Here is a 12,325-nt window from a genome sequence, read left to right as displayed (position 1 = left end):
AAATTTGGTTAAAAAGATTATATTCACACATTTTTAAAGATAAATGACTAAATTGATAAATTTTTTTAAAAAGAAACTAATTTTATATTTCATTAAAACTCGAAGAAAAAAAAAACATATTTAATCCTACATTATAATTTCCATGATTGCACGAATTCAATTTTCATCAACTTTTTTCTCAGATAAATGTGAAGTGCATGTTTAGACATCTATTTACCTTTACGACATAATTTCCTCTAAGCTTTTCAATAAAGTTGACAGAAAGAAGTCATTTTTGTTTCTTAAAATAAGCTGAATTAATTATCACTTTTATCCTTCTGATTTCTATATAAGAATGACTCAAAAAATAAAAAGGAGAAGGATACATACATACATGCATCTTATCTAGTAAGAAGTAGTTGGTTCACGGTGGGAGCAAATGGAGCAAAAAGACTGATACAAGACGAGTCATCATCAATCCTCGTTAAATTCTAATGACTCATTAAATATTGGCAGACATTATCAACAATGGCTCACGCGTTAACATGCATCTCCACTCATCAAACACCCCATTATTACTTTTCTTCCATTTATGCACAAATGCTGACGTGGACACACGTAGAAACCAGCATGTGAGACCACAATGAAAAAAAAAAGCAACTTGGCAAATGGGGTCCAAATCTTGGTTTTGATTATTACAATAATAGTTGACCATCATAACACCATCATTATTTGTACACTTCAAAAAAAAAAAAAAACAACAAATGCCAACCTTACAAAATATTTGTTTTTAGGTACATTAGTAACCTCGATAAAAGATTCAGTCTTTTTTGCAGAGGTGAACAGAGTTAAGACTGTCCTTCCACACAGCACCACTACTCAGATCTCAGCAATGTCTCAGATGCATGATACAGCATTTTTTAAGCAAATATGCTCAGAGGGCCTGTTTTATTTGATGCATCAAGTCCATGTTCACCATTCCGAGTTCCTGTAATAAAGGCCCTGCACAATACATTTCCAACAAAGATATTAGACATACATAATATGAATAATATGAATGTGAATGATTCTGTGCAAAAGTGTCATGATTCTTGTTTTCGTTTGTCTGAGAAGAAAGATCAAAACATGTAGCTAGCTATCCACAAATATGAAGATAAATGTGTAACAAGACCAATATCTTTCTCTTTCTTACCTTGTAACGTTTTTGCTGCCTGAATCAGTCAGAATTGTCAACCTTTTCGCTGTTTTCATGAAGTCACTGCAATAAGATCACGAGAGACAAACAAAATAAGATAAAAACGTGCATCCGAAGGGTACAAGTCATGGAAGAACTGTCATATTTGGTTAATTGAGGCCGAGATGAAAAAAAATAAGAGAAAACGAAAATGATACCTGAAGGGTTCTTCTCCGGTTTGCTTAACAGCACCTTTAGCATCATAGTAAAACACATAATTTGGAATCTCAGATCTTTCAACTCCAAACATGTAGGAAAGTCTTCTATAGAGTTCTTCGTAAGAACCAAGCCGTGATAGGTCTAAGGTCCTTCCAACATCTTCTGACTCCAAGAAAACTTTACAATGACCAGTGTCCAAGCCAAGTTGCCAAGAGAATTCAGCAGCAGAGGCTTTCCCTGATGAAAAGAGTGAAGGTTGGGAATCATCCAGAAAGCACTTCTCTTTGTCTTTGACATCATCCGATGATTTTTTGGCACGAGACAACACATCTCTAGAAATCTGTTGCTCAGTGAGTATCGGCTGACCAAAAAGCAAAAACTGATGTTTCTTAACATCATCAGATTTCTCCAAACTCTTGGTAGATTTGCCTATGGTGAGCAAGTGTGACAAGCTTTCTTTGCTCTTATCATGGTTGGTGGTGTTACCACTTGAAATCCCACTATAGAATCCATGTTGCTGGATATTAGATGGAAGCAACCCCAGCTGCAGTTTACTGTTAAGGTGGAGATCTGAGAGTGATGTTCCAATTTGAGCATGCCTGGCTCCCTGTATGCCTGCAGGAGCGTTGTCTGAAAAACCACACAAGGGGTGGTTAGGCCCGAGCTGGTTCCCTGAAAACGGTGGTATTGGAAATTGAACATCAAGGGGGAACTCCGGCTGCTGCGGAAACCGCAGCTTCTTTCTCGGTGGAGAGAAAGGTGTGAAATTTATCACTGGCAAGTTTGACACCAATTCAACCAACCACGGGCTAACACGCTTCACATTTTGCAGTAAATCTGGCTCATCCCAAGTTACCTGCAGGGATTACAGTGGCAACATCATCAATCAACTTTCCACAATATAATCTTCAACCAAACTCATCCACCATATATATGATTGCAATGGAGATTGCAAAGTACACAAACAATCTAATTTCTATAATCAATAACAAACATGAGAACTTCAAAAAAGTTACTGGTAAAACCAGAGCAAAATGAAATGGAGTCTGGATCTATGGAGGGAGAGAGTACCTGAAGAAGCCTCCAAGGGGAATTAGGCCAGCGAATGGGGTCAAGAACCTGAACAGAAGCAATGGTTCCCATGAACCAACTTATTCTGGAAGCATCCTCGGTCTCAAAGGCCATCTTGAACCTCATCCCAGAACACCACTGAATCCTCATAGCAGCCCTCACAGAAGAAGCCTTGATGCAAAACTCAGGAGTACTGGCTCTTGGATAGTAAACAACCTCAAAAGGTTTGTTGGCAGCAGCCAGTGTCACTGCTTCAACAACAGCTTCAGGCCTTACTTTGGCCCTGCCACTACCACCACCACCACCACCACCATTCCTTAAACTCTTGTTCTCCTCTCTCAGGAAAAAAGAGAAAGGCCCGTAAGGACCAATCCCACAATTCCCACTTCCACCGATACTTCCAGACCCTGAACCAGAAGCAGAGTTCCACACCTCAAACCCAATTCCCTTCTTTGCCCTCCGAATCCCGACACACAACTCTCCATTCTCGGACCTCAGAAACACCACAGAATCCCCGGCCACCAGTTTCTTCTGGTTCACGAAACTGCTCCACCCAGTCGTCAGCAAGTGCCGACGTGGCGTCCCTCGGTATATGTGCCGGAACCTCCACGTCTCCCCTTGCACGTCCTTCGCCACCACCGTCTGCACCGGCGGCTCCGCCGAGTAGTCCAGCCGCGGAAAAATCGTCTCCGCGCAGTACCGTGGCACCGAAAACCCGCCACCATTGTTGGCGTCCGACTGCGTCAGAGTCTTCGCGAAAGACGCGGGCTTCTCCGATGCCTCCGCCACGTCAGCACCCCCCTCCGAGTCGGGACCGAGTTCCGAGTTTCTGAGAGGAACCAGACTCAGTTTGGCGAAGACCTCGTCGGTTTCTGGGTCCGCCATGAACTTCACCGCTTCGACGTTGCAGAGAATGTGTGGCGGAACCCTGAGATCAATGTTGGTGTGGGCGTGTTCCGCATGACCCTGTGGGAAGTAGAAGACTTTGGAGTTCACCTTCGGCATCTGAACCATGCCACCAGCACACGCGTGCCATAGCTGCGGATCCAATACCTTCTCTCCCTCCTTCATCGAAACGCAGAAACAAAAGAACAATCTCTTCAAAGACAACGTTAAAGTTCAGACACAAATATCGTGGCCAGAATCGGTAACGTGCTTCATCACAGAGAACAAACACTAAACTCTTGTTTTGTTTTGTTGGTTCAGATCTCAGTGAAAGAAAAAAGAAGTTCTTCCTCTTCCTCTTCTATGTTGTTTCTCTCTCTTTATTTATTTATTTTCTCTCACTACAACACAGAAGACAGACACAGAGACACTCTTCGGAAGCTATTATGAACGAAACAAACGACCAAACCGACTTCTTGGCCAGCCAAAAATTCATGTTTATTAATTATTAATTGCTTTTTAATAAATAAGAATGTGAAAGCGAAAGGAAATTTAATATTTTATTTTAGGTTATGGCAATTATTATGAGTCTATGACGTGATAAATAGGGGATGGTGGTATAACCGCTATTATGGCGGAAAATATCGCGAGTTTTTAGTGAGTGTTGGTAAAGTTTGAATTTTCCACTGTACTGGGTGGCATGGATGGACAGTTATTAATTCGGAAAATGTTTTTGTCACAACTTTTTTTTTCAAAATCAATTAAGTTTTTTTTTTTTTTTTAACTTTTAAGATTAGGTTAGTACATATTTTCTAGGTACTTTTTACACACGTTCAATTTTTGTCAATTTAGTTTGAAAAATGTTTTTATACAGTTTTCCTTTAATTTATAGTGAACTATATAATGTTATTCTCGTTAATAAATTTTGTTTATTATAGTAAAAAATATTAAAGTAATGAAAATAAATAGTAAGGAAATCTTGTGTAGTTTTATTTATTAGCAGGTAGAATTTAATAAATCTTAAGAAATTATTTAGATAGCAAAAAAAAAAATCTGCAGCATGTGAGAGACAAAACTTACTCAACTTTGTATTTTAAAAATAAGCGTCTTTAATCTCTTAACAAAAAATACAAACGTAAAATATTTATTAAAATAAAAGGTTATAAGTCAGCTGACAAAACTCTTCTTGAGGAAGATTTTTAAAATAATTTAAAAATGAATAAATAGTTTTTCATAAATAGTGTTACAATTACGGTAACATAGTAAAAACACTAAATAAAATATTACTGAAATAAATATAATGAAAAAAGACACAACAAATTTTATACGATTTTTATATAAAATGCAATAAATGATGTGATTTTAATTTGTAGTAGTTTAACTTTACACGTGAGAATTGAAATATATCCAAGTTGTATAAATATTTTGAAAATATATGTCAAATGTATTAATCAGTACTAGTGTAGTTTTATTTAGTTCAAATTTATGAGAAAGGAGAGCACACCAAATTTTGTGAAAGAAAATTTTAATAAATTAAATCCCGATAATTAAATGCATTGAAGTTTGCAAATATTGTGTCATTTTTAATAAGTTATGTGGGTTTATTTTGTAACTTTTTCATGTGGAATAATCCAATATCATTCTTATTAATACAATCATCCAATATAATTTCTTAACATCAAAATAAAAATTAAACCAATTTGCATGAAAATAGAAATGAATAAGTTATATTTTTTTCGTTCTTAGATTATGTATTTATCTCTTTTATTTTGAATGAAATATGCACTTTTATTTTATTTATAAATTAATGTCTTACTACGTGTAAATTAATTTCAAAGCAAATGGGGGTTGTAGAAAAATTATTTCGTCTCATCATGATTCATAACTAGTTTTGAATAAATGTATTACCAATATTGAAATGTTAGAAGAATAAAGATGTTTTAGATGAAAAAGTTATCTTTATTTAACTTTTTAAAGTATTCAAATCAATAAGAAGACATTTAAACGAGTTGTTGATGATAAGAGAAGTTGTAAAAGAAAATAGTATTAGAATATATAAAGTTTCTAATTATTCACCACTTCTAAGAGATTTGGTAATGAGATTCGTTACACAAAGCACAAACACAAGCTGGTTTTGTTTTGTTCTTTGTTTGGAGTCTTCCAAGTTTAATTCAAAGAAAGATAAGGAATTGGTTATCAAACCTATTTCTTGGCTACCCAAAACTTATTAATTGTTTCAAAAACAAACACATAAATATGAGAATGTGAAATAATTTATTTTGGGGCAATAAATATGGATTTTTTCACTTAAATAGCAGGGCATAATCATGATTTTATCTTATCATAACACATTCTCTTGTCATTCCGTATTCATTAAAAAAATTAAATTTACGTCATATTTCTTTTTACATATTTTAAATAAAATAACACGTTGTTAATCCAAGTTGTACTTAATTTTTATATGTTATCTCTTATTAAAGATATATTTGTTCAATCCAAACAATGTTATCACGAAGAGTAAAAATCTAATCATAAATATTTATCATTGATTCTTAAATAAATTATATTCATGTATCTTCATATTTAATATAGTTTTATTTGATAAAAAACATTTTAATTACATTATTTCAAATATAAATTATGAAATCATTCAATAAAATAAATAGTTGAATATGTTTTTAGTTTATAAAGTTGGTTTAAAAGTTGGAATTCGCTGCCATTCCAAACTTTGATATAATTTGGTACTCAAACTTAAAAATTAATAAATATAGTTTTTCTAACCCAACTGTATGAATATTCTTTTAACGTGTTAATTGATGTTTTAGATTAAAGTTTTAGTTGTTTATACCATTTAACATGTTTTTGTTTAAATACCAGTTTTGAACATCATTTAATATATACAAAAAAATTAAAATTGATGTCATTAGATTTAAAAGACTATATCTATTTATCTTTTAAGTTTATGAATCAAAATATATCAAAGTTTGAAATAAATATAACTTGTAATTTCACATCCAAATTTAATAAGCTTTAAAATAAAATCAAGGCTATGCTTGATTTTTAATAATACTCTAAACTTAATTCGAAAAGTAAACTCAATTTAGTGACATTTTATTCTAAAATTATGATTATAGATTAACATTTTATTTATAAAATCAGTTTCCTAAAAAATTATCTCGTTGTTTTTGTAAGTTTAGTTTACAAAATTAAATGTAATGAAATATTTTAAAATAAACAATGACAATGGTAAACAAAGCTAAACTAATATAATATAAGAATTCTCTTCTTTTGTTTCTTAAATTTGAAAACATCATTGTTTTGGTTTATTGATTAGTTATAAATATTTATTTGTGCATTTGATTTAACTCTTTTATATTTATTTTTCATCATTATAGAGTTTGATTGACCGGTTTGTGTTTGAGAATGTTAAAAATATTAATGTCTTATTTTGTCTTTTTTTTGTGTAATTATTACTCTTATTTATTATTGTTGTTGCATCTGCTAAATTTTTGGCGAGAAGACTTATTTTCGCTTTATATTTTTTTATTGTTGTTTCTATGGTCAAACTATTGGTATGAATATTTAAATATTAAAAATAAACAAGATTTACATTTATTTAATTGACTTAATTTTATTTATTTTTAATATTTGTATTTATTTTAGTGTAATAGGTGATTTTATTTATTTTATTATTTATTTAAATTAACATTTATTAGACTAACACTAATATAATATATTTTTAATATTTAGCAAAATAAATATCAACTAAATGGACGCTAATTGATAATTTATATGTTTTGAATTTGTGTACTTTTTGAGATAATTATTATAAAAAGTGTATTATTTTTAATTCACATGTCCAAATTTAACGATAACAAAAATTATATTAGCAATTTATTTTTTTCACTTTTTATATAAATCTCCTCATTATCATCTATTTCATTCACACTTATAAATTTTCTCACACTCATCTTTTTTATATACATTCATCTCCTTTATTCATATTCATTTTCATTCACACTCTTCTTCTAATCTCCTTTAATCATATTGATCTCATTCATTTAAAACAATTTTTTGTATTTTTTTTATGTTGTTTGATGAAGATGAAAATGTTATAAGTTAAACAAATTACTTTTAAAATACAATAATTAGCATAATTGGCATCACTGATACAAACTAAATTAATATTAAAAATAAATTTTATTTATTGATGACTAAAATAAATTGTAAAATAAAAATATACTAATGAAATAAAATGTTAAATTACTTTAATTAAAAATTAATAATAAATTAATATAGCCTATTACATTAGGTCCAAAATCCAAAACTTATAAATTAATGTCTATTATTTTAGAATCACATATACATACCATTCAAATTCGATGTCATTGACTATTTATCCTTCTTGTAATGAATTTAAATACACTCTAATAATTTGTTAACATGTTTAATAAAAAGATCATTATTTATAATTGATTTTTCCAAACTTGGGCACATATCATTTTAAAAAACAAAAATTGATTTTGATGGATCCAGATCCAGTTATATATGTCTGTTTTAATAGGTAATAAATTTGATTTGGGCACCAAACATTGGTTGAAAAAAGTGAAAAAGATAACCTAATTATTTTTCAAAACTCATTTTGAGCTTTGCACTGTTACTATTTCCATACTAGCTTGTATTATTTCACGCTATGAAAGTCAATTCGGCGATACACTTTAAAGTAAATTTAAACACAATACAATCACCTTCTATTCTTTACCACAATTTCTTTTGACAATATAATATCCCAACATTAAATTAGTTCCTCGATACAAAACTCATGTTTTACAAATCTAAATAAAATTGTGATTTGTCGTTTTTACACCTTAATAAAATGAAAAACCTTTTAGATAAATTTCATAAAAAATATATAAAATTAATGAAATTATTTCAATAATTTATATTTAGATGAAAATATAAAAAATATGTCCGCTTTCTATGTAGATTAATTAAAAATCGAATGTAAAAGTTATAATGTTAAAATTAATTATATATAGTAGCGGATCTTGAGTATAAGTGTTTGAGGGACCAAAATAATATAATACAAATTTATATATGTTTGAAAGAGGTAATATAAACCCTCACCTACATATGTAATTATTCGACAATTAAATTTTTAGTATCATCTTTCAAAATAGGTAAAGAATTCAAAATATGAAAAGAAGTGAAATTTGTTTTATTTTTATTTTCACGTGTATCTTCCTTATATCTTTGTTTAAAAATGAATCTATTTTTTTATTCTTTATCTATATACTTTTTTTAGTTTAATTTTTTTTTATCAAAATGTAATAAGAATTTGAGAGACTTAAATTTAAAAAGAAAAAATTATGATAATCAAGTCACAATTAAAAAAGTCATGCAAAAACATATAGGAGATAACTTTTCATTCTATATTCATAAAAAATAAATCAACAAAAAGTTTATTAAACTAATATTTCACTATTAAGTGAAACAAATAAAGTTATTCCTTTTATCTTCAAAAATGGAATATAACATATAAGAAACAATAATAGAAAGTATGAGTTTGTGTCTAAGTTTCACATATTTCTTCATAAACAAAAGAAAACATGTGAGAGTGAGAATATGTGAAAAATTCAAAGACAATGAAAAAGAATATAAAAAACATCTTAATAAATTTATTTATTTTTCATTATATTTAATTTTATGTTTTATTATTTTTTTACATTAAATTTCATCTATAACTATATATAAAGACGATTCACTCTTGTGTCCACCATTACTTATTTCTAATTTACCATTTAGAATATAATTATTTATTTATTTTAAAAAGTAACAGTTATTTTTACATGTTTTCTATCAAAATATTTTAACAACTATTTTCTTATTCTTTTTTATTCAATTATTTTCTCTTATTTTCTCTCTTTATTCCACTTTATTTTTAATAAATATAAATTTATCTTATATATTAACCAAATGATATTACCATATCATCACCTACTAATATAATATAATATTATATATATATATATATATATATATATATATATATATATATATATATATATATATATAATACAATACGTACATACGACACAATGTCTATATTTATACTAATATTTTATAAAAGAAAATAGAATTTAGCTAATTTAATTTATATCAATATAATATAAATAGCATATAATTAAAAAAAAAAAAAAAAAAAACTAGGGGAGCCATGCCCCCTTACTAACACTAAGGTCAGCCTGTGATTATATGTATATATGCTTTATCATAAACCTTATAACTAAATTCAATTTAAATACATAATTTAATCGTGGTCAATGATGTTTGTTCTTAATTTATCTTTTTCAAATTGTCAAATTTAAAGAAATAGACCCTACCAAAACTTTTATATTTACAAATAAAAATCCAAGCACATTCCTTTGTCGTTTGTTGCGATTTTTCTTCTTATTATTATTTTTTTCTTTTTCTCTCTCTTTGTTTTGGTGATGAATGGTAAAGAAGATGTTAGAAATAAAGGAGTAAGAAGAAGGAAGATGGGGACATCCGCAAGTTGAAGTTAGGTTTTGTGTAGTTGGTGAGTTATGTGCTAATAAAACGGCATCCTCATGCCCACTTCGCACTTTCCATTACCCTTTTTCTGATCATAAAGAGGGAACAACAAAACTTTATCTTATGTTTTTTTTTTTCTATGTTATTGCCCACTAATTTCACTCTGTCTGATTGGCAAGAAAAGAAATTCAAAAGTGAGATAACTTTCTTTCTTATCTAGTTTTGTTAAAAAAATAACAAAAGAAAACTCAAAAAAAAAAAAAAAACACAAGTTTTGGTATCTAGACCAATTGAGAATTTTTTTTTAGTTTATATTTGTCCTTAACCACCTATTATTACGATGAGAAAACAAGTTTACATTAAACCCATTACACCAATGTATAAAAATATCAAATAAGGTATATACTTATGTCAAAAATATCTTAGTTTATGTCATCCATGTGTTTTTTTGTTATATATATATATATATATATATTTTTTTTTTTCTTGATCGATATAATTTATATAAAATCATGTTTTCTTTTGTAACTTATACTTGTGTTAGTTGAGAGTCATTGGTTTATTTTGATAAATGTTAATTTTGGAAGTCTCGATCTTGAGGTTTTGGTTTTAGAGATTTTGGTTTCAAAAGGAACGTGAGTCTGAAAAAATACTTTAACGTTCAATTAATTATTTTTCTGGATAACAATTATGTAGTATAAGTGATATAAATAGTTGGGATAATTGTTTATTTTCACTATTTTTAATGGAATTTTCTCTTCATGGAGTGACGATGACTCATGTTATCCATCTTTATTTTGCTATTGCATAGACATGATAATTAGTTTTAGATGCAAGTTGGTTGATTAGTTACTGAGATCATATATATAACTAACTAAGCTCAGTTAGTTTTGACTTTTCCTAACATTTCTCGACCTTACTTGATAATTTTCGACCGAGTTAATTGGTTTCTTTGGAATTTTGTATAGTCTCAATTTTTAAAATTATGTTGTCTTAGTTTAAACTTTCCTGGATACCAGATCGTACGATATATAACATTAGGTTGATCAAATATTGATCATAATAAGTAAAAGTCTACACTAATTAGCTAGTAATATTGGGTATGTATTGAACTACTTGTTATATTAAAATCATGGATACTAATTCATTAGTGTTAACTTCTCAAGACTGACTCTAAGTAGTGTCGGTTAAACCAACAATAATTCATCATTACTTTTTAATTAAAAGTTTAGTGTTGACTAAGTCGATATAATGTATTTTTATTTTAATGCTAAATAACAAATGTTATTAGTATTAATTTATTTTGTATTGGTTTGATTGAGGCTAATGACAATAATTTTGAAAAAGAAAAGTTTATCGTACAATACCTTTTTATTCAACAAAATAGAATACAAACGATAAAAAAAACTCTAGTGGGTGAAGAAGATGGATGTAAATAATACATACGAAGAGAAAAGTGTGAATGAAGGAAATGAGGAAAAGACTATGGATAAAGAACATGCGTGTAGATAAAATAAATTAGTTTGGGTGAAAGAAATGAGTATGAAAGGTTTTTGAAAATGAATGAAGATAAATGTGAGAATATTATACAAAAAGTGCAAGATGAAAATCATGAGTGAGAAAATTTGTCATTTTTACATATATAGGCCTTTAGATTAAAAATAGTCTATGGTTCCTATTTGTCATCATGAAAATGTAAGAATTTATATTACATAAGTTAACATCGATTTAAATAAATATAAACACTAAAAATAAATAAGAGTAGCATTACCTTAACTAATACTAACCCTATTTTTTTTTAAAATTAATTTTACACTAATATGACATTGATATCAATATATATAATTTTTTAAAAAAAGAAAACAACTAGCATAGTCAATAAACTCTATTACCAACATTAGCCAACTTTATTAGCATCAAACATTAAATAAACTTTATTAACATCGACTTAATTATCAACTTAATTGACACTAATCCAATATTGACATCAAGATTTGTTTATTAACAAAATTAAAAGGTTAAATATATTTTAAGTTTCTGATAAATTTATAAAATTTTAATCGAGCTCATAATCAAATTTTATAGTATATTGAGTATTCAACAAATTTGAATTTTTCAATTGAATTCCCACGATTAATTTCTTGTTTTAATTTATTTATGTGACTCTTATGTGTCTGAATGTATTATCTTGCCATATCATATTGTTTAGTTGTGATCACATATAATATAATTTTATGCAGAAAAGAGACATTTTGCAATGGAGATTTGTTTGAATTGTTTAATAAATTATGATATTTAGAAGCTAATTTATATTTTTTATAATACATTAAAACTGATATAAATATTATTATGCATTTAAGATTGAGTTGTTAAGTATGATTGATATTGATGTTAGTTTATATATAGTTTTGATGGCACAAAAAAAATGTAAAAGAAAGCGAA

General features: G+C 28.4%; 1 protein-coding gene across 1 annotated transcript; it reads right to left on the bottom strand.

Moving 5' to 3' along the window:
• Window positions 1-498: 498 nt before the first annotated feature.
• On the bottom strand, window positions 499-3,767 carry LOC114169685 (auxin response factor 18-like). Its single transcript, XM_028054947.2, has 4 exons — window positions 2,444-3,767; window positions 1,372-2,228; window positions 1,172-1,237; window positions 499-981 (listed from the first exon to the last, which is right to left on the bottom strand). The coding sequence occupies exons 1-4, from the start codon at window positions 3,512-3,514 to the stop codon at window positions 900-902; spliced, it is 2,076 nt and encodes a 691-aa protein (XP_027910748.1). The 5' UTR covers window positions 3,515-3,767; the 3' UTR covers window positions 499-899.
• Between the last annotated feature and the right edge of the window lie 8,558 nt (window positions 3,768-12,325).

Source organism: Vigna unguiculata, chromosome 11, assembly GCF_037176805.1.
Source record: "Vigna unguiculata cultivar grain cowpea cultivar isolate G323 ecotype 2 chromosome 11, ASM3717680v1, whole genome shotgun sequence".
In the NCBI taxonomy this organism is placed as follows: Eukaryota; Viridiplantae; Streptophyta; class Magnoliopsida; order Fabales; family Fabaceae; genus Vigna; species Vigna unguiculata.
Note: the sequence above shows the minus strand (reverse complement) of the source record. Positions and strands in the feature narration are given on the sequence as shown.

Bases quoted from the DNA above. Each gene is read 5' to 3' on its own strand.
- LOC114169685 (XM_028054947.2), bottom strand. From the start codon at position 3,514: ATGAAGGAGGGAGAGAAGGTATTGGATCCGCAGCTATGGCACGCGTGT. The intron at 1,238-1,371 runs GTATCATTTTCG...ATCTTATTGCAG, and splicing joins ACCGGAGAAGAACCCTTCAG to TGACTTCATGAAAACAGCGA. The intron at 982-1,171 runs GTAAGAAAGAGA...TGTATTGTGCAG, and splicing joins GGCAGCAAAAACGTTACAAG to GGCCTTTATTACAGGAACTC.